The sequence below is a fragment of the Solanum dulcamara genome, chromosome 8 (assembly GCF_947179165.1).
Source record: "Solanum dulcamara chromosome 8, daSolDulc1.2, whole genome shotgun sequence".
In the NCBI taxonomy this organism is placed as follows: domain Eukaryota; kingdom Viridiplantae; phylum Streptophyta; class Magnoliopsida; order Solanales; family Solanaceae; genus Solanum; species Solanum dulcamara.
In genome coordinates, this window is record NC_077244.1 from 76,960,851 (window position 1) to 76,987,522 (window position 26,672).

The 26,672-nt window shown below is 34.4% G+C and overlaps 3 protein-coding genes across 3 annotated transcripts; 1 reads left to right on the plus strand and 2 right to left on the minus strand.

Moving 5' to 3' along the window:
• Nucleotides 1-350: 350 nt before the first annotated feature.
• On the plus strand, nucleotides 351-2,965 carry LOC129900322 (transcription factor DIVARICATA-like). Its single transcript, XM_055975274.1, has 2 exons — nucleotides 351-1,569; nucleotides 2,031-2,965. The coding sequence occupies exons 1-2, from the start codon at nucleotides 1,157-1,159 to the stop codon at nucleotides 2,536-2,538; spliced, it is 921 nt and encodes a 306-aa protein (XP_055831249.1). The 5' UTR covers nucleotides 351-1,156; the 3' UTR covers nucleotides 2,539-2,965.
• Nucleotides 2,966-5,142: 2,177 nt separating this feature from the next.
• Nucleotides 5,143-9,832, minus strand: LOC129900262 (uncharacterized). Its single transcript, XM_055975193.1, has 9 exons — nucleotides 9,594-9,832; nucleotides 9,058-9,262; nucleotides 8,725-8,815; nucleotides 7,768-7,913; nucleotides 7,419-7,662; nucleotides 7,073-7,177; nucleotides 6,801-6,983; nucleotides 6,130-6,331; nucleotides 5,143-5,898 (listed from the first exon to the last, which is right to left on the minus strand). The coding sequence occupies exons 1-9, from the start codon at nucleotides 9,742-9,744 to the stop codon at nucleotides 5,429-5,431; spliced, it is 1,797 nt and encodes a 598-aa protein (XP_055831168.1). The 5' UTR covers nucleotides 9,745-9,832; the 3' UTR covers nucleotides 5,143-5,428.
• Nucleotides 9,833-25,812: 15,980 nt separating this feature from the next.
• LOC129899670 (uncharacterized) lies at nucleotides 25,813-26,363 on the minus strand. The gene has a single exon (XM_055974692.1). The coding sequence runs from the start codon at nucleotides 26,286-26,288 to the stop codon at nucleotides 25,980-25,982; it is 309 nt and encodes a 102-aa protein (XP_055830667.1). The 5' UTR covers nucleotides 26,289-26,363; the 3' UTR covers nucleotides 25,813-25,979.
• Between the last annotated feature and the right edge of the window lie 309 nt (nucleotides 26,364-26,672).

A 26,672-nucleotide genomic window follows, 5' to 3' on the forward strand; every position in this document is an offset into this window, starting at 1 on the left:
CTTTTCCTATTAATTACTCCAATTCGTCCCAATTTATATTATACAGTTGAAATTTTGAGAATCAACTAAATTTTTCTTTGATTGAAATTTTTTTATATGTCTTTTAAGTATTTTAACTTGTTAATTATTGAAATTTATAATTTTTTTACGTACTTCTCAAATATACATAAATTTTATTTTAAAAAATTAAAACTTCATATCTAAATTCACAATTAAAATTTCAACTAGAATAAAAAAATACAATATTGTTTTCCTTTAAATTGTGGATTGAAAAAGAGAGGTAGGAGTGTGTGCTATAATAAGAAAACTTTTTCCATAAGTTGCAGTATCCACAGGCACCATTCTCATCCAATCATAATCCACCACCTTCAGCTGCTCTCTCTCCTCCAAACTCCAATAATATTTTTAATTTTTTTAAAAAAAATTTATTCCTCTAAAGTTTATAGCTTGTTTATACTTATTTCTTGTTGGTCCTCTTCTTTACCATCTTTTTCTTTGCTTTCTCTCTCTTTTTCTTTGTTTGTTCAGTCATAAAGGGAAAAAGGAAGAAAGCAGACACAAATTTCCTCTGCTCTTTTCTTTTTCTTCTCCAAGAATTCTCAAATTCAGTGTCTTTGTACTATTTACTCACTTGGGGTTCTACAAAATTTTCAGCTTTTTAAGATCATCTTGTTTCTCTCCAGCTAGTGAGCTCTAATTCTAGAAAGTTCTCTCATTTTCACTGTTTATGTAAAGTTCAGTGGGTTCAGATCTTAATGAGAATATTTTCTTGGATTTAACTTGGTATGAGATAATCTCTGTCTGTTTTAGTTAACCCCCTCTTTTTTTTTAATTAAGATTATCAAAACATCTGGGATTTTTCTTTTGACATTGAAAAGTTAGAGTCTTTTCAAGATTCCTAAGGTTGGGGAGGTGGCTATGGTTAAAAGGGTATTCTGATTCCTTTTATAGATGCTGACTTCTTGATTTAACACTGATATTTTTTCCCATTGTAAAAACCCCACATCTCTGCATTTCCCATCTTGGGTTTTCCCCCAAAATTTCCTCTGCTTCATCAAAGTCCAAACCTTTTTCATAAAAATGCTGTCTTGAATTATCTCTCTTGTAACTTTTTCCCCCTTCTGTAAATTTTTGACCTTTTTGAGTTAAGGGGGTTATGGAGATTCTATCACCAGCTCCTTATCTTTCAAATCCAAGCTGGTTTCTTGATGAAGGAAAGAGCACAAAATGGACTCCAGCTGAAAACAAGGCCTTTGAGGATGCTCTTGCCTTGTTTGATAAAGATACACCAGATAGATGGCAAAGAGTTGCAGAAATGGTTCCAGGGAAATCAGTTGGTGATGTGATGAGGCAATATAAAGAATTAGAAGATGATGTGAGCAGAATAGAAGCTGGATTAATTACTATTCCTGGATATAGTACATCACCTTTTACATTAGAATGGGGGAATAGCCATACCTTTGATGGATACAAACAATCTTATGTTGTTGGAGGCAAAAGGCCTTTATCCAATAGGCCTCCAGAACAAGAGAGGAAGAAGGGTATTCCATGGACAGAGGAAGAACACAAGTGAGTTTAATTCTAATTTCTTCATGATTTTTTTCTGTGTATGTTGCTTTTTACTGTATCATTTTTTTTAATGCATGTTTGGCTACTTTATGTATGGACCACCCTATATATTTTCTCTTGTTTTTTGTATCCCTATATCACTTAGTGCACCAAACAACTTGGCAAAGTTGGTAGGCAGTGGAATAATGAACTGCCAGCTAATATTATATGTGTGACAAGTTGATAATTCAGAGGCCAGATTCAATTGAACCCATTATTTTCAGCACACATGTGAAAACCCCTGAAAAGTAGTAAAAATATTAAGTTTACTATTCTTTGTGAATCTTGATTGCTGAGAAAGCTGATATGTAGCCTTAGGCTTGGTTTTGATATGTTAATTTCTAAAGATTGTTGATGTTTATTGATGTTTGTATGATGAAATATTCATTATTGACAAGGAAATTTGCCTGATTCTTGTATAGGTTGTTTCTAATGGGGCTTAAGAAGTATGGAAAGGGGGATTGGAGGAACATCTCGCGTAACTTTGTTTTTACTAGAACTCCAACTCAAGTGGCTAGTCATGCTCAGAAGTACTTTATTAGACAACTTTCTGGTGGAAAAGATAAAAGACGGGCGAGTATTCATGACATTACAACAATAAATCTCAACGATAATCAAACGCTTTCACCAGATTACCAGAAACCAACTTCACCTGATCAATCCACTGTGATTTCCCAGCAGCCAAAATCAGCTGCCAATGCCATGCACAAAATGCCATTTCAGTGGAGTCAGGCCAATAATGGGACAGCCATGGGCTTCAATTCTGCACAAGCAAGTTTGTTCATGTCCCCTCTTTACGGAGGAAACTCTTATGGGAACACGAAAATGCAAAGCCAGAGCTTACAAAGAGGTGCTATGCATGAACCTTACTTTGGATCTCAAAGTATGAATTTTCAGCTGCAATCAGCACATCAGTACCATCAAGCATAACACAGGCATATCCAAAAATATCACAACTTTGATCAGTGACTTAAGAAAAAAGCTTATTTTCAATTCAGTATGTTAGCTTTTGTTTCTTCCTTTATCGGTCTCTCTTGTCTTGTGAATATGTTGATTGGCACTTCAAGTAAGCCATGAGTTAGTGTGTTCCTTTTAGGAAGTCCAAAAAATCCTTACTCTCTGTAGTCTGTACTTAAAAACCATAGTACAAGTGGAGTTCATATAAGATGAGCATAGAGGAACGGATGGAAACCTGTAAAATCCTTTTGAGGACATAGTAGAATTACAAGAAATGCAAGGAAAATGATCTGATTGACTGTTATTTCCTTATATCTTTTTGTACATTTCAGGAAGATCATGGCATTATTAGAAATTCTAAATGAAAACCACAGACAAATAAAGTCTGTTTGAAACTTCACATTTGTATCTTGACTGTTGATAGTAGTGACACAGGATATTCCTAGCAGATTTAGCTTATTCTTTTGAATGCAAAGGTTTCCCTGTTGATGGAACAATAAAAGTAGTGCTTCAGACTCAGGAGAGAAGTACACAATATTTTCAAGAGATAAGCGTCCTTGGGTGAGAGTAGTACTACTTCTTTTTTTTCAAAATGCTTTGACATGCTTTTCTTAGTATCTGCTTTGATATGCTTTTCCTTGATCCGAGGGTCTATTGGAAACAACCTCCCTACCTCCAAGATTAGGGGTAAGGTCTACGGCTGAGGTTACACTGGGTATCTTGTTGCTATAGTACAATTGGTTTGAGGAGAAAGGGTACCTGCTTTTGGCACAGTCTTGAAGACAACAAGCCAATTAGACTGAACAAAGAAGCACTGCAATTGGATGGTGAGTTCAAATTGGCTGAGTCAGTAAGCACTCATTTAACAACTTAAGAGTGTGGGTTCCATGGGGTCTGTTGAACCGTACTTTTGTTTATTGACACGAAGCTTAACTATATATGCGAAAAATCACTAAAAAGTTTCATAAGTGTTAAATTATGAACTCATAAAGATTGAATATATCAAATTTAAATTTTAAATTCGCTTTTCCTTGACCGCGTTTGACTTGGAAGGTATCTAGTAGAAGCTGAGTCTACACTCCACTAACTATAAGCATCCTATTCTTCAAACCTTCCTATAATCCAAAATTTCCCCCCCTACCTTTCCTTTTTCTTGGAGATTATGTATCCTTTTTGGAGATCTTTTTCAAGAGATCCTTTTGAATAAAGATACAACTTGTAGGAACATTGATTAATTAGTAAACTAACATGATCTAAGAGTACAAAAGTAAGATTCATGGTAGATTTTTCCTACTAAAAAATGGACTTGTTTTTCTTTCTTTTGGTGTTTTGGTAATCAATTGCAGTGACTTTCTCTTTTAGACTCATTCACTTCAAAAGTTTCTTAAATTCGTTAGTCAATTCTGGTATGACTATTGCACGAGTGATGTACTATTTTTCTAATCAATATCCTATATGATTGCTTTGTAATTTAATATACCTCTCATCATACCAACTTTTTTTTCTCTTTAAATTAAATAAAACAATTAAGTGAAATAAGAAAACAAATATTTCACTGTTCTTTATTTTGGTACTAGCCATTGCCTCTTCCATGGAAACAAAAGACATTAAACTTTTCTTCCATTAGATCACTCAATCTATCACTAATCTACAATATCAGTGTGCTTTAAAATACTCCAGCTCCACATGATTATAACCATCTCAACTAGTAACTCTTATATTTAAATTGTTTGATTTGGTGTAAACACTGAGTACGGATAACTATTTCCAATTGAAGTATGTGCGTACTTTATTGCGTTATTTAGTTGCTCAACTGCAGAAGTAACTTTTTTTGGAAAGACCAGTAGCATCTAGTTTTCTTAGTATATTCAAACTCAAAATTCATCAAGAGCAAAATGCTTAATTGGTTTTACTAAAACAGTTGCAAACAGGAAATGATAAAAAGTAACATTCTTTTGTGAGGCAAAAAAGAGAAGAGCATAATAATAATCTACAAGTTGTAGAAGGGAAGCCACAAAGTCAATTTATTCCAATTTTCATCTCCTCTTTCACCAACTACAGCCACACATGAAAGTCCAACACCTTAACACTTTCGGTATACAAAAGTTGTTTCCCTTATTAATTTTTTTTAAAAATACATTCGGATTACAATATTCTGATTCTTGTTCTTGGAAGATATTCCAATGGATCAAGCAGAGGACCTCGTTTACATTTCACAAATGATGCTGATATGGTTGAAAAAAAGTTAGCTGGGGTCTCGCGGTGGACCAGAGAGATCTTTGAATGATCTGATGTGGGGGCTTTTCTTCCTTACCAGAGAAAAAGAATCCTTTCTTTAATCTCCACAGGCCAGCTGAGCCAAACTAGATGGATAATGGATCTGCTCCTCTACTTGTGAAATGTGCACAACTCATACATCATGCGTTGTGCTCTTACCACTGAGCTAAAGCTTTGGGGCATATGTAGTTTGCAGTATAAAGCATACAAATTACCATAACTTGAATATACGTCCTAAAAAGACTGTAACGGGGCAAGGCTACAAAACATAGTGTGTATATTGTTAATAGGAAAAAGACGAAATGAAAACTCAGCATTGAGATAACCATCATGAATTCATAATCTTGATTGAACATCATACATGAAGATACAGCTAGTAGCTTCTGCTTCTTTTTTTTTGTTATTTGAGATACAACAATAATATATGGCTATTTATATCAAGTTAATTCTCCATTCAGGAGCAAGAATACAGTCGAAGTGCTCCTCGAGGACCTCAACCAAAGAATTGCTGGCTGGTATGGACTGGTGATGTTGAATCCACGGCTGTCTCGTTTGAGCATTTGAAGTGCCTCTCGTAATTGCTTGTTTAGGATGTAAGCCCAAATCCGTAAGGGAATAGAGGATTGGAATTCCCGTGAACATGCATTGGAATTTGATCCACAGTTTTAAACCATGTCACAGGTAGTTTCCCTTGAAATGGATAGTCTCCAAATAGGACATCTGTGATTCCGGCTCCTTCAGTTCCAGGCAACCAAGCTGCAACAAATGCATCTACTTTTTCCAGGAGAGGTGGTTCTATAACCATAGGTCTTCCAGAAATGAGAATTGTCACAGTGGGAACTCTGTCAGAAACAAAAGTTGCAATTTCTGTTCCATTAAATGGAATTTTTAGCTCTGGATCATCACCACCAGTTTCACAATATGGACCCTCACCAATCGCCACAATAGCAAAAGAGAAGTCTTGACTAGCAAAAGTTTCTGGCGTTGGATTTGGCTCAAACACTAACTCAGTGTTGTTTCCCAACACCTCCCGTAATGCATCCATTATGGTTGTGCCTATGAAAAATGGATCATATAACTAGTTGAGATTACGATGATTCATAAAGTAACTGCAAATAATGGTTTATAAGAATCTTGATCCACAGACTTGGATTGGCCTTACTCTTAACCACTTCAACCAAGGGAAGATTACAATTAAATTCCCTTGTTTCCTTTTCCTTTGTGATAAGTGGGAAAATCACAATCACGATTAACTATGTGAGAGACTAGTAATCAGAAAGTACTTACCAACTGTGATTCTGCCACTGAGTCCTGTCCATGTAGCTGTCCATCCTCCACACTGGTACCCAAGATCATCAGCATGAGTTCCAGCAACGAGGATCCTTTTGACAGTCCTATCTAGAGGAAGAAATGGTTTCTTTGGATCTTTCCCATTTTTCAACAAAACTAAGGATTTGCGAACAGCTTCACGTGCTAGCTCTCTATGTGCCTTAAACAATGTGACAAAATTAACCAGATTTAAAACAGACCCAAGATGGTGAAATGCAGGATCATTATTGTTCTAATGCAAGACAATATATAGTGAACTGCTATTTAGAATTCCATACAAAGAACAACCATCGAAGAGTTTACCGGAGAACTTCGGCAATTGAATAGAACAAATACTGGTAACATGTAATCTCATCAAAACATGAGCATTTAACGAAGAGTATGATAGACAAGGTTCCAGAAAACAGTTTCAACATCAGCAGTGACAATTCTTATATTTATAGAGGAGGCTGGGAGGCTATTAATCCATTTTTAAATAAAAGTTTCTTCTAAGTAGTAGTTCTTTCCTACTCGTGTTATGTGATTGTTACCAATATGATATGATGTCGTACTCTTATAAATGTAGGAAGAGCGGGTGTTAGACTCTGAAATATGTAAATAATCCCAATAGGCGACAGAAATAAGAATACCTTGCAACCAACCAAATCTATCAATGATCTATCTGTAAATGGATGTTCAAATAGTCCAGCAACAAATTTGACTCTCAAGATTCTTTCAACAGCATCATCTATCCTGGTCATCGGTATCTCCCCTGATTCTACAAGTGATAGCAGCTTCTCCAAAAATAGTTCATATCTAAATGGCACCATTACCTGCAAATATTCACAAAATGCAAACGGATAGTGTTAATTAGGCTAAAAAAGCGGCTATTTTTTGCTTCCAACACAAGCTTTCAACCTACTATATCAATTCCAGCATTAATGGTTGACTTGACTGATTGACGATAATCAGAATCATGAGGGTCAGTAAGCCGTTCAAGTGCCTCCCAGTCTGTAATCAAGAGACCCTGCACCAGAATATTGCTTTTATCGTATAACAAAGCTTCTCAACATCGCAGGCATATAATTGTCGCACCATTAGAACAAGTATAGAGATGCACTTAGAAAAACTTGACATGTTAATTATCAGACTTGATCCAAATAAAGGTCATATTCTCGTTCTTTTTTCCCCGGTGTGCAATTGGAAGTTCGGAAGAAATCTTTCAGCTCTTTCATATTCCGGATGCATTTAGGTTAAAATATGTTTACCTTGAATCCAAGCTTTTCTTTCAAGACCTCTGTTAAAAGATATCGATGAGAGTGCATTTTGTCTCCATTCCAGCTGGAGTAGGAGGCCATAACAGTGCAAACTCCTTGGGCGATACAGTCTATATATGGTGCTAGGTGGATATTAAACATATCATCATGCGATGCTATTGTATTTCCTTCATTTGTACCATTCTCAGTTGCTCCATCACCAACAAAATGCTTTGCACTTGCCATGACAGAATTTCTGGAATCAAGAAACTAGTATCAAAACATTTCTGTATTTGAAGTGACACAAATTATAGAGATAATGGTTAATAAATCAAATTCTAGTGCTCATCATTATCTTTACCTCCCAGCAACATAAGGGTAGCCATATGGATGTCCTTCTGGTGGCTGACCTTGCAAGCCCGAGACAAGGGAAGTCATCTTTCTGACAACATCAGTATCTTCACTGTAACTCTCGTAAAATCTTCCCCATCTAGGGTCTTTGGCAACCTGGCATAATTCGGTCGAATCATACAATTACGAAATGGTTAAATTCCATTTAGAAGAAACTAGTATTTCTTTTTATAAGTGTCCTTTGGAGGGGTAACCAAAGACTAAAAATCAGCTTAATCTGGCAATATCAAGATAAATTCCTCTATCATACAAGATTATTGAAATGATTGTTGTCCTTCTTTCTTGCTCTTCTAGCAAAATAATAGTGGAACAAAGAAGTTCATTTGAATTTAATGTTTTCAAAATTTATTGTGGCAAAGTGAACAGATATGAATTATTTATCTATGAAACGTACAAGAGAAAGAGAGGATTGTAACAAATATCTAACTTATTTTCTTAAATTGCCTATCTAACATCCCTCGAGACGTTCACTTCAAGCAAAATCTTGATAGTCAAGACATCGAAAAGCAGAAACTCTGCCCTGGAGACAGCAGTAGCAGTTTCTTGATGAATAACATCGACATAGACATTTTTAAACAACATACCCAGTGTAATCCCACAAATGTCAGATAAGACATTTTAAGTTAAGGAAAATTCGTAACCTCTGAAAAAATCTCCGTTGGTAGGTATAAATGTTCAGATAGGAAACAAACTATGCTAGCTTCACTTTTATGACAAGAAGGCACAAACATTTTCTCAACATCTCTACTTCATTAATAGCAATTGGGAGAAATCTTTTGTTACTCAAAATCGTTCTTAGTCAAGCCAAATCTATACCTACTAAGCATCAAAATGAATCATTTTTTCCAAAAATAGCAAAAATAAAGTCGAAACACAAAGAAATAAATGGAAAATTCTTTTGACTTACAGCAACACAAGGAGCAAAAGCATACTGAGATCCACACGCCCTGGTTTCAAGTGCAGTCACCACTCCAATCCTTCTTACTAAATCAGCATCTCTGAAAAAAATATACCAAATCCACTTCAAGATACAGCTTCATGAATTTAAGCGCAACTTATCATATAATTGATAAGAATAGACACATAATTTTCTACTATAATATACAATTTGAGCTGAAGATATTTGCTACCTAATCATTGTTTTTTTTATAAAGGCGATACCCTTACAACACAAATATCAACTTGCTCTGTCCATCAAGACTTAAACAAGTCAAAACAAATCATCTAACTAATAACTAACCTGGTGGCACCAAGCCCAATGTTGTGAGGAAAAATAGTGGCACCCCAAACATTATTATTGCCATGAATAGCATCAGTTCCATAGAAAATAGGAATGCCAAGCCTGGACTCAACTGCACCCTTTTGAAACCCATCAATCATATTAGCCCAATCACCTGATTCTGCATTCTCAAAAGGTCTACTTCCACCTCCACTCAAAACACTCCCTACAAACATTTTCCAAAAAATAAATAGCATAATTCAACATCAAAAACCCATAAATAATACTACTTCTGTTTCAATTTGCATATCTTACTTACTTTACAAAAAAATAGTATTTTTTTCCTTATAATCAACTCTTTAATTTCAAATTTTCACATAGCATGTTTGACACCAAAAGATTAAATAATATTTTGTTACATTCTAGTATATTTGTTTAAAACCACAAGATTCAAAGAAATTAAAACGGATAGAAAAAAGAGAAAAAGAGACAATGGAGCTCAATATTAGTGCAAGAAAAAAAACCTCATAAATAATAGGAAGCTGAAAATGAATTACCAATGCAACGATCTCTAATAGCAGAAGGATTAGCAACAGCTCTTTCGATCTGAGTCATTTGACCGATCTTCTCTTCAAGTGTCATTTTTGAAAGTAGATCTTTTACTCTTTCTTCAATTGGTGCATTTGGATCTTTGTAAATACAATCCATAACTCCAATTAATTGAAGAACAAAAAGAAAGAGATGTTAATTAATAGTGTAACCAGATAGATTTTAACACAAAAATATTTTGAGGAATAAGACAGGGGGCTAAAGTTTTTTTCTTTCTATATATATATATACACACACTTAAGGGGAAGATTTTAGATTAGGAAAAAAGATAAAGGATAATGCAAAAGTTGGACCCGCTTTATTAAAATAGTAAGGGTGACGTGGCACGTACACTTGTATGTTGTATGATTGGAGAAAATGGTTCAGGTACAGCGAATTACACTCATGTGAAATTTAATTTTATCTACTTTTGGCCGCATATGATCTGAACCAAAAAAAATAAAATATGATGTGAACAGCCGGCATTTATATATTACCCCTATTACCACTCGGTAGAATGTATTTCCAGTTGTTTACACTATTAAAATTAAAAATAAAAATAATTATTCAAAAATAGAAAAATTAAGTATTTTTTAATTAATTCTTTTTAAATGTATAAATAATTTTTTAAAGTTTCAAAAAAAATAAAATCGTAAAGGATAATTTAATAAAACTATTCTTTTTACTTATAATTACTTTTATGGTATATAGTAAACCTGCTTTAAAAATATTTATGGGCTCTATAATCTTCAATCCTATTCCCTATTTAACAAAAATTAGAGGGATACATGGTGATTTCACTTAATCATCATAATAAATAAATAAGCGTTTATAGTGAACGAATGTATTTAGTTTGATTTTGAAGTTGTGAACACTACGTTACTATGATGACTGAATGTGTTTATAATTATAACGTATATATTATATTTCTTATATTAACCCCGTATATAATTTTATGATTCTCTGGACCAATGAAGCGGATCTAAGTTCATGATTTATGAATTTACATAAATTTAACATTTTTTATTCAAACTAGATATATAAATTTATTAACGTTAAATCCTGGATTTTTCTTTCAGTCCGGTGAGATCCACCTTCTTGGAAATAGGTGAAAACATGTGTAGTCTGCTCCACTTTATGATTCTTTGGCCTTAATACTATATATTTCGTGGAAATTATAGTTTATGACCGATGGGTCTTAATATATTAGTGCTATATACTTTTCTTAGCTTACGTAGTTATCAGAAGAAGAAAAAAAAAAGAGAGAGGAAGGAACGTAACAATTTACCTGCATTCCTTGTTTACATAAAGTGACATTAATTTATCGAAATTATTTAATAAGAAAATAATAATATACATTATTTATTAGTTGAATTTATACAAAATATCGAGTGCGAATAAATTTTCTTTGACTGAGAAGTGGATCTGAGAAGGCATGATTGGTGCAACTTGTTTCATTATAAGATTGTGATTTGTCATCGGTAAATGGCTAATTGAAGCCCATACCCAACTCCATTTTTCTGCAGAGTCCACTAGTTGGGAAAAATTGTAGTTGTAGTAGTATATTGACAAAAAGAGGAGAAGAAAAAAAAAATGAAATTCCAACTTGTGGTGATTATATTCTGATTGTAAGATATTTTTCAGGTTTTGTATTTGCTTTTCTATTTTAATTATTTTTTTATTGTCAATTCTTTAATTTAAACTTTAAATATGACCTATTTTAAGGTCATAAACTAAATAAATATTTTGATATTTTTACATATCTTTAATTTAAAATCATAAAATTCAAAAGTATTACTCCATCTTTGTATCAGGAGTAATATTTTATTTTAAGGACGACTTAATCAGGGCGGTACAATTTTTCTAATTTGTTTTTTCAAAAAAAGGTATTGTTAGACGATCAGTCAATCACTATCATTGGCGTTCTGATTTCTTAGTTACAAAACATTATTATCTCAAATTATTATTATAATTATTATTTCTTTGAAAGCAAAAACATCTTCTTTGATATGACATAATTAATTTAAAACATAATTTTTTTTTAAAAAAATAATTAAAAATATCTTCTTTGAACTTGTCCCTTTTGTCTTGGAAGCTAATTTAATTTATTTCATACGATTTTCTATGTGTACTTGGTTTCTTTTGAATTTTGAGAAGATATAATTCCCCTAATTAATCCCTCGTAGCATCAATGTTCAGATGGCTCATCAAATGAATCAGACAAGCTTGACCCACATGATGGAAATTTTTAACGGCATATACAAGATTTTACATAAATGTAATCACTTTATTATCACGATATATGATTTGAGGTAAACATGAACGAATAGATAAGTAGGCTTATCTATCACTGAACTTGAAATGTATTTATGGTAGTTTAACCTTCAACATAATTGAAGATTTATTGAGCCATTGATTAATTAGTTTGAGTTCTACATTAATTAAGGAGCGAAATGGGAAAAGGGTTTTTTATCTTAATAATGTAAGAAGAAACAACACTTGATCATTTATGAAATTCATAATGATACATCTAAAAGCCCTTCCAGATTAATTGTACAATTAATTAGCTATGCATGAAGCATATCTAACAAATTAAGGGATGCACGTACATACATCTCATACAGATTAATAGTCTGTTTGGTAATTTTTTTTTCTAAAATTAGCTTATTTTAATTTCAAAAAAATGTTTTTGGGTGAGAATTAATGAATTAGTTTGTGTTTGATCAATACATTTATAAAAACACTTTTGAGAAGCAGTTATTGTTTGACCATTATTTTCAAAAGTGATTCTAAGTGTATTTTACTTAAAAGTGATTTCCAAAAAAAAAAAAAGGAAAAATCTGTTACAACTTTCGTTACTCTCTTATGTTCTTCCAAAAATTTGGTCAAACGCCTTACTTTTTTTATTTGATTTCTCACCCGAAGCCCTGGAGTCTCAACTAAACTCGAATCGCGCACTATAGGACCTATTTGAGAGTGGTGCTCCCAACATAATTTTTTTCATACCTAAGAGTCGAACCCAAAATCTCTGATTAAGGATAAAATAGTCCCGCCACATCCTAATCCAAATTGGTATTTCGTTGCGAATCTGCTTGACTGGCTGTCATTATCCGGGGTTCCTTTGGGTCATTTATGTGACTCGTAGGGTATTATTAGTGGTCCGCAATTTGTTTGGCTTGTGAGTAAATTTCAGCAAATTAAATAAATCATGCAAGCAACTTGTAGCCATTTACTATTGTAGTTGCCGACAATTAAGATCATAGTTAATGTGAGGGTGGGGGTGGAATTAGTGGAGGGTCAAACTTCAAATTAAGGTGTGTCCAGTCCACATTCATGCATTGGTCCTCTCTCTACAAAGCTTTGTGAAATAATTTTAACTCTGAAAATTAATGGCTTTATTTGTTCGTCTCTTATATATTTACTGATTTGAAATTAATGTAAGTGCCAAAAGAGTCATTCACTATGGGCCAACCCAAGGATACCGGCTCAACATTTCCCATCATTAGCCCAATCAGTGCTACCACATTCTATATGTGAATTAACAAAAGTAATAAAACGTATATGTTATGAGCCCCATTAATACTCCCCCACTATTAGCCAGGAAATTACCACCACCACCCACACTTTCTAAAAATAAATAAATGAGTGATCTTAACTTGGACACATTCACATATAGTCCAACTCGTTCATTTGACATTATTGGGTAATAGGCTCATTAACATCTTACTCCAATCATCCACACCCTCCTTGCACTTCTACTGTGTATTCAATATTTGTTTTGATACTAAATTAATTTGAATTTACACCAGAAATTTGAAGTCCCACTTTAGAAATAAAGCGCATGCACCCTTTTCACTTTTCTGGTAATTAAATTGTGGACTGAGATAGCAATAACGTCATAGACCCCAAGTACTGAGCAAGTCAATCCAAGATGATGGAACACAAAATTAGTTGGCTAGATTAATCAACTTGAACATTTTTTAATCAATACGTTTTGACAATTCTCTCTTGGTACTGTTTTAAGTCACTTTCCCATTGATTAGATTTGTCCATGGCATGTTTAATTTGATCTTTACATGCATTTAAAGAATTCGTACCAAGTAGCCTTCTTGTCTTTCACCTTTCATCATTTATTTTTTGCTTGTCTTTTTTCCCCACTTAATTCCCTATTAAAGGGACACCTCCATTTTTTCACCCTCTTTATATGAAATATTGTCACTCCAAATTGTATCATCTTCCTTATTTTTCTTTATAATGTTGACCAAAAAAGGCTCGAATAAAAAAAGAGCCGATGAAGCAACAAATAGTAGCACGAAGAGAGGCTATAATAGTTTCAAGAGATCAACATCGGAATTATCTGCGATAAAATTGTTCAAACGTTTAGGAGGAAAGATGGTGGCTGTTGTGAGGATGATGTCTCCAATTAGAAGTTCAGGCAAAGTTAATTCTTCAGTAAATTCTAATAAGCCATCTGATCCTCCAATATTAATCAATTCTGATCATAGAGTTGAGGCCATCAAAGATTGTATCAACTTCATCAACTCATCATCGTCTCGTTTGCCCAGATCTAATTCTGTTTCTAGCTCATCAACTATGTTGTAAGATACTATGATTACATTATACATAATTAGTATTATTGTTTTCTTTCTTGGACTTGCTTAAATTTGATATCAAGTTAGCAGAAAAATGTTTTTTTTAGGGGATATATATGATCATGTGCGTTATGGGGTCTTATGGATTGATTATATTATCAATACTGTTGTAAAAAGTTTGAGAACTCGGAATATAAGACTGATAAAGAAATGAATCTTAAGTCTTAACTCAACCTCAAAAGTAAGACTCGATCGATTTACTTGGCTTGTATTTGAAGGTATATATAATCATGTTGATTAAATTTTTCCACTTATTCTGTGTACATCTTTCTTTCTCCTTGATGGTCCAAGAAGGTCCGGAGAGTTGGAAAAAAAAAGGAAAATAAATTTGTGATTTTTACAGTTTGGTCAATGTCCCAAGAAACAACATTCATTGAAACTATTATAGTTTTCTGTTTTTGTCTAGCTCAATATTTGTTTGCTTTATAACTATGTGTTTAATTATACAACAAAGACATGCATGATCGATCCTAAGTTAAAGCAAGAGTACATGACTAATATATTTTGTGTTAATCTTCCTCTTAATTCTGATTCTAGTATATATATGTTTGGATTTTTTTATTTGGGTCATGGGTCGCTCCATGTGGGCTGACACGATCCGATAAGGAGAGAAAAGATTAAGAGGTTAAAATCCTAGTAGAGAAGTTACCCTCACAATCTCTTACCTCTATGGTTAACGTGGAAAATGGGGGAATCAACTTTTTGGGGAATACCTCTTCTCTTCTTAAAAAAAAGACAATAAATGCTTTCTTTCCGACAGAGGAGAGAATAAATGTTTTCTTTTGATGTTGTGAAGCAAAAACAGTTTTTGCGGTAATAAATACAACAATAATAATAACTCAACGAAATTCCATAATGTGGGGTCTGGGGAGGATAAAGTGTACGCAGACCTTACTTCTATCAAGGTAGGACGGCTGTTTTCGAGAGACCCTCGGCTCAAAAGAAGCATAAAAAGAGGTCAAATAAGGCTAAGAAGTTCAAAGCGATATGGAAAGCAAATAACGAATAACACAAATAAAGAAAGCGACACAGATAAAATAGAGTAATCAAAGTACAAAAAGTAATAGATAGTAATATATAAGAACAGAAATTAGAGCACAAGAAATTATAATGCGTTAATGCGCCTACTAATAAGAAAGAGTAACGAGACTATGTACTAGCCTTACCCTAATGTAGGTCTTCCACACCCTCCTATCTAAGGTCATGTCCTCGATAAGCTTTAACTACGCCATGTCCTGTCTAATCACCTCTCCCCAATATTTCTTCCGCCTACCCCTACCTCTTCTAGAACTACACATGGCCAACCTCTCACACCTCAGCACTGGGGCATCTGTGTCTCTTCTCTTCACATGCTCAAACCATTTCAGTCGCATTTCCCGCATCTTGTCTTCCACCGAAGCCACTCCTACCTTGTCCCGAATAGCCTCATTTCTAATCTTGTCGCTCCTGATATGTCCACACATCCATCTTAACATTCTCATCTCGGCAACCTTCATCTTTTGAACGTGAGAGACCTTAACTGGCAAACACTCCGCCCCATATAATATATCCGGTCTAACTACCACTTTGTAGAACTTGTCCTTAAGTAGTGGTGGCACCTTCTTGTCACGTAGCACACCGGAAGCGAGCCTCCATTTCATCCACCCTGCCCCAATACGATGTGTGACATCATCGTCAATCTCCCCACTTCCTTGCATGATAGATCCAAGGTACTTGAAACTACTTTTCTTTTGGATTATGCCAAACTAAACCCAACTCTCGGGAGAAGAGTACATGGAGACGTTTCTAAATGGCTGTGCATGCACTGGAGGTGATATTCAATTTTGCCAAATTTCAATCAAACTCATGTGTCCAAACGCCTAAACGTTTTAAATCCTGCCTAATTTGCCTAACTTTGAATGGTGCTGGAATCCGTCACCCATCATACTTCATATATTGGTCTTCCCTATAAATACCAGTGATGGCAATGGGGCGGGTCTTACTTTATGCAGGTGCGATGTGGTGCGGGCAGGTTGAAAACTTTTTTTTAAAAAAGAATTTAGAGGGGGTGGGTTTGGTATTATTTTGGTTTATTTTTTCAAAATAAAAAAACTAACGAATCAACCCGTATGATTATAAATTTATAAACAAACCTAAGATTTTACTACAAAACTCTAATAATCGGTTCAATATATGGTTTGATTAGATCCGTTTAGTCAGTTTTTAGAAAGCCATTGACACCCTAATTAGTTCCAACTCCAGTAAATATACAAGAGTTATTTTTGGTGTTTTAACTATTTTGAAAGTTGTTAATGCATATGTTATGTCCCACATCAGTGGGATGAATAAAATTGGAGGATTTGGACAATCCTATCTTTATAAGCTGATTTTTGGAGTTCAATTAGGTCCACATATTCATTTTTTTAATTTGATATCTAAGTCAGATTTATCTCAATTTATGATTTACCAATGTTGGCCTCATATTAAATTGTCCATGAAAGATTATGGAAAATGTTTCTCTCCCTATTCACAAAGGAAAAACCCGCATATATACAATGTACATGTCATGATCATCGGCAAATCTCTAGGAAACAATATGCTAATAATTAGGAAGGCTAATCTCCTTTGACTATACAACAAATATTAGGCAATATTCTAGAAAGATAACAGCAGATAATTAGGAAGGCTAATTATCTCCTTTGACCATACAAAAATTTATACACTATATTTAATACACCCCCACAGTCGAAGGGGAAGGTTTATGAACTTTAAGACTGTTCTGAAACTCTTCAAATAAAACCCGCGGGTGCCATTCTATAAGGGGGAATAGAGATGGGCTAAGTATCTGGCAATACATCTATAGTGAACTCTATCTCCCGCTCAGGAGGAAGACCTGGAAGTTCATCTGGGAATACATCTGAAAATTCGTTAACTACCGGAACTGACTTGATAGTCGGTACCTCTGCTTCCAAGTTATGGACACGAACCGGATGATAAATATAACCCTTTCTAACCATCTTCCTGGCCTTGAGGTATGAAATAAACTTACCCCTCGGCGATGCTGTATTGCCCCTCTATTCTAGGATTGGCTCTCCTGGAAACTAAAATCGAACTACTTTTTCTCTACAATCAATATTAGCATAACAAGAGGCTAACCAATCCATGCCCATAATAACATCAAATTCTGTCATATCTAACTCTATTAAATCGGCCTTAGTATGACGACTATATATGATCACCAAACAATCTCTATATACTTGCTTGGCTATAACAGAATCTCCTATTGGTGTCGCTACCTTAAATGGTTTTATTAAATCAGGTTTTATTCTGATTCTATTAGCAACAAAGGGAGATATATATGATAAGGTGGAGCCTGGATCTATCAATACATATACATCCCGAGAGAAGATCAATAGTATACCTGTAACCACATTTGGTGACGCCTTCAGGTCCTGTCTACTAGCCAATGCGTATATGCGGTTCGAAGGACCGCTAGAACTGGAAGCTCCGCCACGACCTCTTCCACGGCCTGCTGATGTATAAATACCCTGCCCCATAAAGCGCATAGCTATAGAAGAAGATGAACCAGTAACTGACCCAGTAGGCTGAGTTGCACCACTTACATTACCCCTGAATGGACAATCCCTCATAATATGGCCTTGACGACCATAAGAAAAACAAGCACCAGTATGAGACGGCACTCCCTAGAATGGGGCCTACCACACCAAGAACACTGAGGAAAAGGTGGTCTCGACTGAGTCGAACCCTTGGGCATTTGTGAACCTGAAGCCCTGGAGCTTTGACCGACTCTTGAATACCCTATGTTATCAAATCTCTTACCTGTGAACTGAAGGGGTGCTCTCCGGGCTGGTTGAGAAGGATACCTACTATACTGCTTAGGCTGTTCGCCTCGAACCTCACTAAAATAACCAGTCGATCTAGCTCTCTTGTGCTGGCCTCAATTATGATCTCTATCAGGCTGACGTCCTCTGTGCCGATCCTCTACTCCTTGTGCATATGCTTGTACCCGAGTAATATCCATACCTGACTTAGAAGCCATTACCATACAGTTATCAATCAAATAACGATCCAGCCCCATCACATAACGATGTACTCTGTTAGTCATATCAGCTATAATAGTGGGTGCATGTCTCGCCAGCGAATCGAACTTAAGTCTATAATCTCTAACACTCCTGCCATTCTGCCTCAAATGTAAGAATCTATCTACTCTGGCTCGTCTCATAGAGGTAGAAAGTGGCCAATAAAGGCCTCCTCGAACTCACCCCACACCGCTGGAGGAGCACCCTCGTCCCTAAACAACTCCCATGACTCATACCAATTAACAGTTATATCATGCAGTCGATAGGAAGCTAACTCAACAGACTTTATCTCAAAGGCCTTAATTATTCACAAAGTACGCTGCATCTGTCGGATAAACTCCTGTGAGTCATCCCTGGGCCTTGACCCATAAAACTCTAGGGGATTACAAATCAAGAAATCACGAACTCTTAAACTATCATGTCTATCAGCATAATCAACTCCTAATCCATACCTGCGAGCCTACCCTTCCGCTATTCTAGTTAGTAACTGAACTGCATCTCTCATGGCCCTATCCTTTTCCCCTGGCTGGGGAGTTGGAGGCTTAAGAACTGAGGTATCCGGATCTGCAACTGCTGCTGCTCTAAGTTCCTCTGAAGGTGGCGGCGTAGTAGAGCTCGCCGATTGGAGCATAACCTCAGGCATAGACTGGGCACGGGCCCTAGTAACTCTTGGGGTCTGGCTAGTTTTTCTTCCTACTGACTTTTCCTTCTGGGCAGCTGTCGTTTTTCTTGGAGGCATCACTGTAAATATAATAATACATTAGGGAGAAATTATCCCGATAGTACAGCTCTATTGCACGATTTAAAGAAGAAAGAAAAAAAATAGATAATATCCTAAATGTCATGTAGCCTCTTGTTTATAGATGTGGTGCACAACACACCGATAAACAAGACTCTATTAGACACGTTCTGTAGACACTCCGAGATTGAACTTTTCTGATACCACTTTTGTCACGACCTAACCCCATTGGCCATGACTAGTGTCCGAATTGGACACTCGTATACACACCTATTATCTATAGTCAATCGACAATTAAACATGATATAGAATTTATACTGGCAGCACATCATCTCAAATTGTCACTTATACATATACCAAAATCACCTATCTCGTGGGGAGTATTAATTGTCAAAAATACGATAACATAATACGTAAGTCGACAAGGCTTCCACTCCGAATATAAACGTCCAAAAACATAAGTCATACTAATACACCGGACAACATTTATACACAACCCATGTGTCTATAGACCTCTAAGAGGATTAATAATAGCATATGACGAGATAGGGCCCCGCCGTACCCCTAAATACATAAATATATATATTATAAAGATTAGTATCAAAAGTTTAGGCTCCGAGACATTGGAGCACTTCAAACTTGTTGAGTAGAATCCTAAGCTGGTGTCTCTTCAAAATAAGTATCTGTACCTGCGGGCATGAAATGCAGCCCCCCCGAAAAAAGGGGGTCAGTACGACATATGTACTAAGTATATAAGCATAAAATATAATAAGAAACATCATAGTTAAAGTAGAGGTTTTCCGAGATAAGTATGATACTCAAGAAGTCACTGTACCTGTACCTTATGAAATGAAGTCATGCATGCTTATATCATATATCATATCTGGCCCTTTAGGGACTCGGTGAATCTGTCGTATACATACATATCATATTCAGCCCATCATGGCCTCATGTTATATCATCATATACATATATACCGTACCTGACCCTCTAGTGAGGAACTCGGTGAATTATACAGTGAAACTGTGCATGAATACATACCCAGCCCGGAACTCGATGAAAGATATATTAAGGCATGCACGAGTAGAGTAGTGAGTAACCATATGCATTTAAATCATCATTTGAGACTCAATAGAATAATTCAAATGAACAATCATTTGAAAATCAAGACAATATTCATTTCAAGTAACCTCCGATTGACATTATAAATTATTCCAAATATGAATTATACAGAAGTATGATTTATAGTAAAATACGACTTATACCAACTTGGATGGCTGGAATCCTACATATGAGTCAATACATAACAATATAAATTCTGAAAATTAAGAAGATTCGTCATCCTAGTATATCTAAGAATAAGAGCTTCGTTGGAATTTTATACATTCGTCGTTCATTTATTTCATAAGATTATGCCAAAAGAAAGAAATGTTAGCTTTACAAACCTTTAGCGTTTATACGAATATGTTGCCCAATATTTTCTCAACCTATATTAAAACGTTAAGCACTATGGTTAAGCTATGAACATGAATAAAACGTACTCTATCGTTAGTAGGTTATTTCTAAAAAAAAAATTTGGACAGCACCTCCTCTATACCGCTCACTTTTCCCACTTTCAAATTAGTCATATAATCATCAAATAATATCAACAATCCAAAATATTGACATAAAACAAAATTTATTATTGACAATAAGCCTAGAATGTTGCCATCCGAATTATGTTACCCAAAACAGTAAGTTCGGAAAATCGAACACCTCAAGTTGTATCCACATTTTGAAATTGAAAACGGTAAAACTGGACTTAATGACCTTCATGAAACTTTTAGAGCTATGTCTTAAGTTTTCAACCCCAAAGAAATCAATTCAAAACTCATTTTGTACAAAAAGATATCATCAAAACACTAACAGCTATACACATGAGGGATTTTTCAATCCAGAATCTGGACAGAATTTGTCTCATGATTCATCCTTTTTTTTCGACATAATAACAGCAGATATAGACTACAACATAAACATAAGAGTTGTAGGTACGTGTATTATCTTTTCAAAATATATTTAATATCTAAAATCAAAGGTCTACATAATGAGATTTGAACCCTCACAATCTTCATACGCCTTTTTCCTCCAAATTCAAGAACAACAACTCATCAACAACCTCAAAGCAATATCAACCATTATTATACATCATCACTAAGCTAATTTCATCCATTTAAGCTACCTAAAACAACCCTTTAACTCATAAATCTCAACAAATCACCAAACTAATTTATAACGCTATTTTCTCCGTTCTAATCCGTTAAAACTCTAACTAAACTTGTTAACAATGAAAAAGAGACTTTAATATTACCTCAAGTGTGCAGCAAACACATTAAATCTTCTCCTTATTGGCTGATATCTAGCTCAAATTGAAGCCAATGCGATGTACAATAATTTTCTCTTCATGAGCTTTGGATTTCGAAACTTGAATTTTGGTCGAATTTGGTATTTTCTCTCAAGAACTTACTCTCTCTCTCTCTCTCTGGAAATTTATGGATGTTTTCTTATTTGAAGATAAAGATAGAATCTTAAACAAATCTCTTAAGAATGTGGTTATTGGGCCTGACCCGAGTTAGAATCGGATTGGGCCGAATCTACTATCCAGCTTGACCCCTCTATCTTAAAACATGCATATCTTCTTATTCTGATTTCACCTCCAGACCTACAACCTATGGTTGGAAAGATATTTCAATTTTATACAACTTTTATTTTGAGGGTTTTGCCAAATTACCAAATTATAAAGGGTTATGACCTCCCGAAGTCAGCTTACCCGAAACGTGACTTTAAAAAAAAAATTGATGGCTTCTATTTTGATTTGGCTCAAGGGTACTTCTTGAGATGTCTTTTACTTCACATAAATTATCCATATAACTAGTCATTTACAACAAATCATGTCATTTTAAAATTCAAAATTAAAAGTCCTTGAATTTATATCTGTTAGCTCATGAATAGTCCAAGAAGCAAAAATACGGAATATAACAGTGCATGAATCTTGAAGAGTTCTACCCATGTAGAGTTTTAAACATTTTCCATTTCAAGCATAATGGGAATGTGGGTTTTGATATTTTAGACGACAAGAGCCGGATGAAAAGTGCACTTGTTGTCCGATATTTAGGATGGCCGAAAAATGAGAGATAAAAGGAATAAAATAGTGGGCAAGAAAACTCAAGCTAGGGCGAGCGGAAGACAGAGAAAATCCCTAGGCAACTAATACCATGAAGGATTATGGAAAATGTTTCTCTCTCTATTCACAAAGGGAAGAACCGCATATATACCATGTACATGTCATGATCATCGGCAAATTTCTAGGAAATAATATACTAATAATTAGGAAGGCTAATCTCCTTTGACTATACAACAAATATTAGGCAATATTATAGGAAGATAACAACAGATAATTAAGAAATCTAATTTTCTCCTTTGACCATACAAAAATATATACACTATATTTAATAGTCCATGCATCAGCTGGACATGAGTTGGAGTGTTATGTCCCACATTGGTATTGGTGGGATGAAGAACAATTGAACTTCTGACATGGACTTAGACAATTCCACTCCCTCATAAAGTTTCAAACTTGATTAGTAGTCTAAATATGGCTATTGAACAGTTTGTGCTTCTTTCCTGTAGTGGGCTAGACATAGTCATCATCTCATTCTCCACTGGACCCAATAGTGAGATGTCCACTTATCGTTCAAACCATTTTCTTCTTTCGGCTTGGCTGATATCTACAACACTTGGTATTTTTCCCTTCAATTATCTAAATGTTGTAAACAATTTATGAATGTCCATAATACCCTTTTTATGCCTATAGAAGGCAAGACATTATAATTTGATGGATATAAACACACAAAAACTAAGGAATACAAAGTTTCCTCTCATTTTTCTCTCTACTATTTCACCTCTTTCTTGATTTTTCTCTTGTGATACTAATTTGATTTTAGAATTTAGTCTTTACTTTATAATACAAAAAACTTTGTGCTAGATTAAAATGCCTTTTCAGAAATGAAAAACTATAGAGCTATATATCTTGTCCCTCCTTTTGTGTTCTACAAAATATTCTGTTGAGTGTTTGCCGTGACTTTCTTAGTATAATTGAATTTTCCTTTTCCTAAAAGAAAAACATTAAGTCTTCATATTTGGCTAAAAATTTTTTATATAGGAAAAAGTTTTTGATACTATAAATAGAAGTTTATTCCTTTTAAAATAGTAGCATTCACAATGTAGTCTTATGGGCTTTAATGAGAGTTTTGGGTAGGGGGAGAAATTGTGAGACACAAGTGATACGTTATCACTTGTGTGAACCTTTTTGTATTTCGAGTTAATTGTGTGAGGTTATTTCTTTCAATATTTTGTACTCTCATATTTATATAGTGAATTGCTCATCTCCTCTTGTGGATGTAGGTCAGTTGACCGAACCACGTTAAATATTGTGTCTCTTTTGTCTTCTTACTCACGATCTTTCGAAGTTTGCGTTGCTAGCTTCCGCACGATACTTAATTATTTTCGATCTCAACATATTCTAAAGTCTATTTTTGGAACCAAAATTTAGAGAGAAGCAATCCAACGTAAACTGGTTATCCCAATCTCGATTGTGATGTTTTTCTATAGACATGACATTCTTACTAAATTGACACAACATTAAATTTCGAAAATCCTACTTTTTCATTTCGTAACTGTTCTCTAGTTTGCAAGATGGTGTATTCCCCTTCAGTATCAAGATGTTGTCCTATATCCATGAGATTTTGATCATTTCAGAACCTTAATCTCCCAGTTATTTATTACAGTCATAAAGGGAAAATCGGAAAGTTTACCGACTTTTATAGTAGAATTACTCTCAATGTTCATTTTCTTATAGATTCTAACATTTTGCCTCTTTAGTCGTATGATATAGAGAAAATAATCAAATGACCCCTAAGCTATAATCGAATTTTCAACTATAAGCTTATTCTTCATGGAGGTCCTACTACCTCTTTGAACTACTTTAAAATAGAACAATTAACCCTTATAGTATTGACATGGCATAGAAATTGTAGTTCACTCTCTAAAAGTGAGTGAGAAAAAAAAAATAAACTTTACTCTATGTTATAATTAAATAGTATATTTTATTTATTTATTTATTTATTTTTATAAGCAAAATGACCCCTTTTAATGAAGAGAATTACTTTCCCTCTCACTTCTATGGAAAAGAAGAATCAGCAATCCAGCAACTCTTCTTTGATGGATGATAAATCTATATCATTATCAGAGAAACTCATCGAACAAGCCGACGATGATGAGGAAGAAATCGTCGAAAAAGATGAATCCACCTTCAAATTCAAAAAATTATATTTGAGCTTCGAAACTCTTTAAAAATGGCTTTTCATTGATTTGTGTTTTCTTCTTCATTCCTTCAATTTTTTTTAGGTCAAATCAATTGATCTAGTTGCTTTCAAACTTAAGAAAGCAACAATGAGATTCTCATAAAGAATTCAATTTACTCTCTACAAATTAGTAATTTCAAAGTGAAAATTTTCAGATTTGGATTCAAATCGAGCAACCCACAAAAAATTCGATTTAGATAGTTTCTTATATCAATGGAGTTTTCTGATTTTTGGCTCAAGTCTTCACACCAAATTCGAAATCGCTTAACAAATAATGCATAAATTCAATACACCAAATCCAATCACATTCAAAAACTTCATAGATTTGAAAATTTTGATGAACACAATGAAGAAGTAAGAAAAATAGTTATTTTCTTCTTGAAATTTTCATAAATTAATAAGCCAAGAAAACATTTGAAGGATTTGAGTCAACTATTATAGCAATCTATAATTTGAAGGGTAAATTTGTGTATATACATCAATTACAAATTTTAAAAGAAATAAATAGAATAAGGATTAAAGAAGGAACTATAAATATAAATTTTTTTTAGAATTATTATATATATTTGACAGCTGGCAATATTAAGAATATGGGTAGAAGTTTTATAGTGTTACTTATTCCGTTTTAAAATAATTTAAGGAGATAATAGAACTTTATAAAATATAAATATGTAGTTGAAAATCAAATTATAGCTTGAAAGTGCATTTCGCTATTTTCTCTGTGATATAATATAATACTCAGCAAAGTGCGACATAGGCAATTTAGTTCAACCGATTGTCAAAGATTATTTATCCTTGTTTCCAAACTATCAATTTACACACACTTACTAAAATTGTTTCTAACTTCTAATTGGTTTTTTGAGTAATCTAATCGTGTCGATACTATCTAACCTTTTTTTATGTTTTTATTGAGGGAGGATCTTTTGGAAATAGCTGTTCTATCTTGGTAGGAGTAAGATTTGCGTACACTTTATCCTCTCCAGATCCTACATTGTGAAATTTCACTGAATTATTATTTTTGTAATCGTGTCGATACTGAGCTTGATTTGATGCTAGTGGACGTTGTGTTTGGCCAATCATAAACACGCACGATTTGTACAAATGGCAAGGACATTGCTATAAAAATTCACAATTTTTTTAACCATCAATAATATGAGACTTTATTTGCAAACTCAATCCTTTATGCTCACTCCTTCTAGTTCACAAATTTCAAAAAAAAACTTTTAAAATTATTATTTTTGTATTAAATCAATCACATCATATAAATTGAAATTGACAAAGTTCACGAAAATAACCAATGTTGCACAGTAAGAAATATCAAGTGCTGAATTGTTCAATTCAATAAATATAAATAGATTACAGAGCGACTAAAATCATAAATTTCATATAAGGAAGCAGAATTTTTTTGTTTTCTCCAATTCTCAAGAGGCTCGACGGTTTAGCAATAAGGGGGAAAATAATTAAGCAGACTCACAGGGTAGAATAATCATTCTTTCTTCGAAAAGAGGCCACCAAATCCTCCGCCATCGGAATTCTTCTTAGGAGGAACAGCGACAGAGTTCTTACGGCCTGCGGTGGTGGTGCTAACGGTCTTATCCTCTACTTTTTTCAGAAGTGGATCTGTCTCCAATAGCTGGTCTTGCTTCTGTAATGCACCAAGTATAAAATCCAAAAGCGATTTCTCCTCAGTGCTTCCGCCGGAGCTCTTCGACGCTGTAGCGGCGGTGTATACTCTTCTTCTCTGTTGTGTAGTTACGGTTGCTATTGGAGTGAAGAACAAATTCAACGACGCCATTGAATTCCTAAATTGGGCCTTTTGCTTCTTTTTTTTTTTTTAACTTCGGATTCTGTGTAGAAGCAATAATCGATTTTTTAATGTGGATAATATAGTTGATTTGATTTCTGGTAGGATGAATATTAGCCGTAGGATGAAGGTGATTGTAGCGCGAGTTCTCCACAAGTTTATTATCCCTTTTCTTCTGCAATTTTGAATTTTTATTTAATTTTTCGTCTACTTAAATTTCGTTTTCTCAGTGATTAATTTTCTGAGGCGGAAAATAGAAAAAAGGTCGAGAGCTCATCTTGCCATGTGATGGAGGAATTGACACGTGGCAGATTGTTGCACCAACTTATGAGTTGTGATCATAGTGGACATGTAGAGAATTATATTCCAAAACTA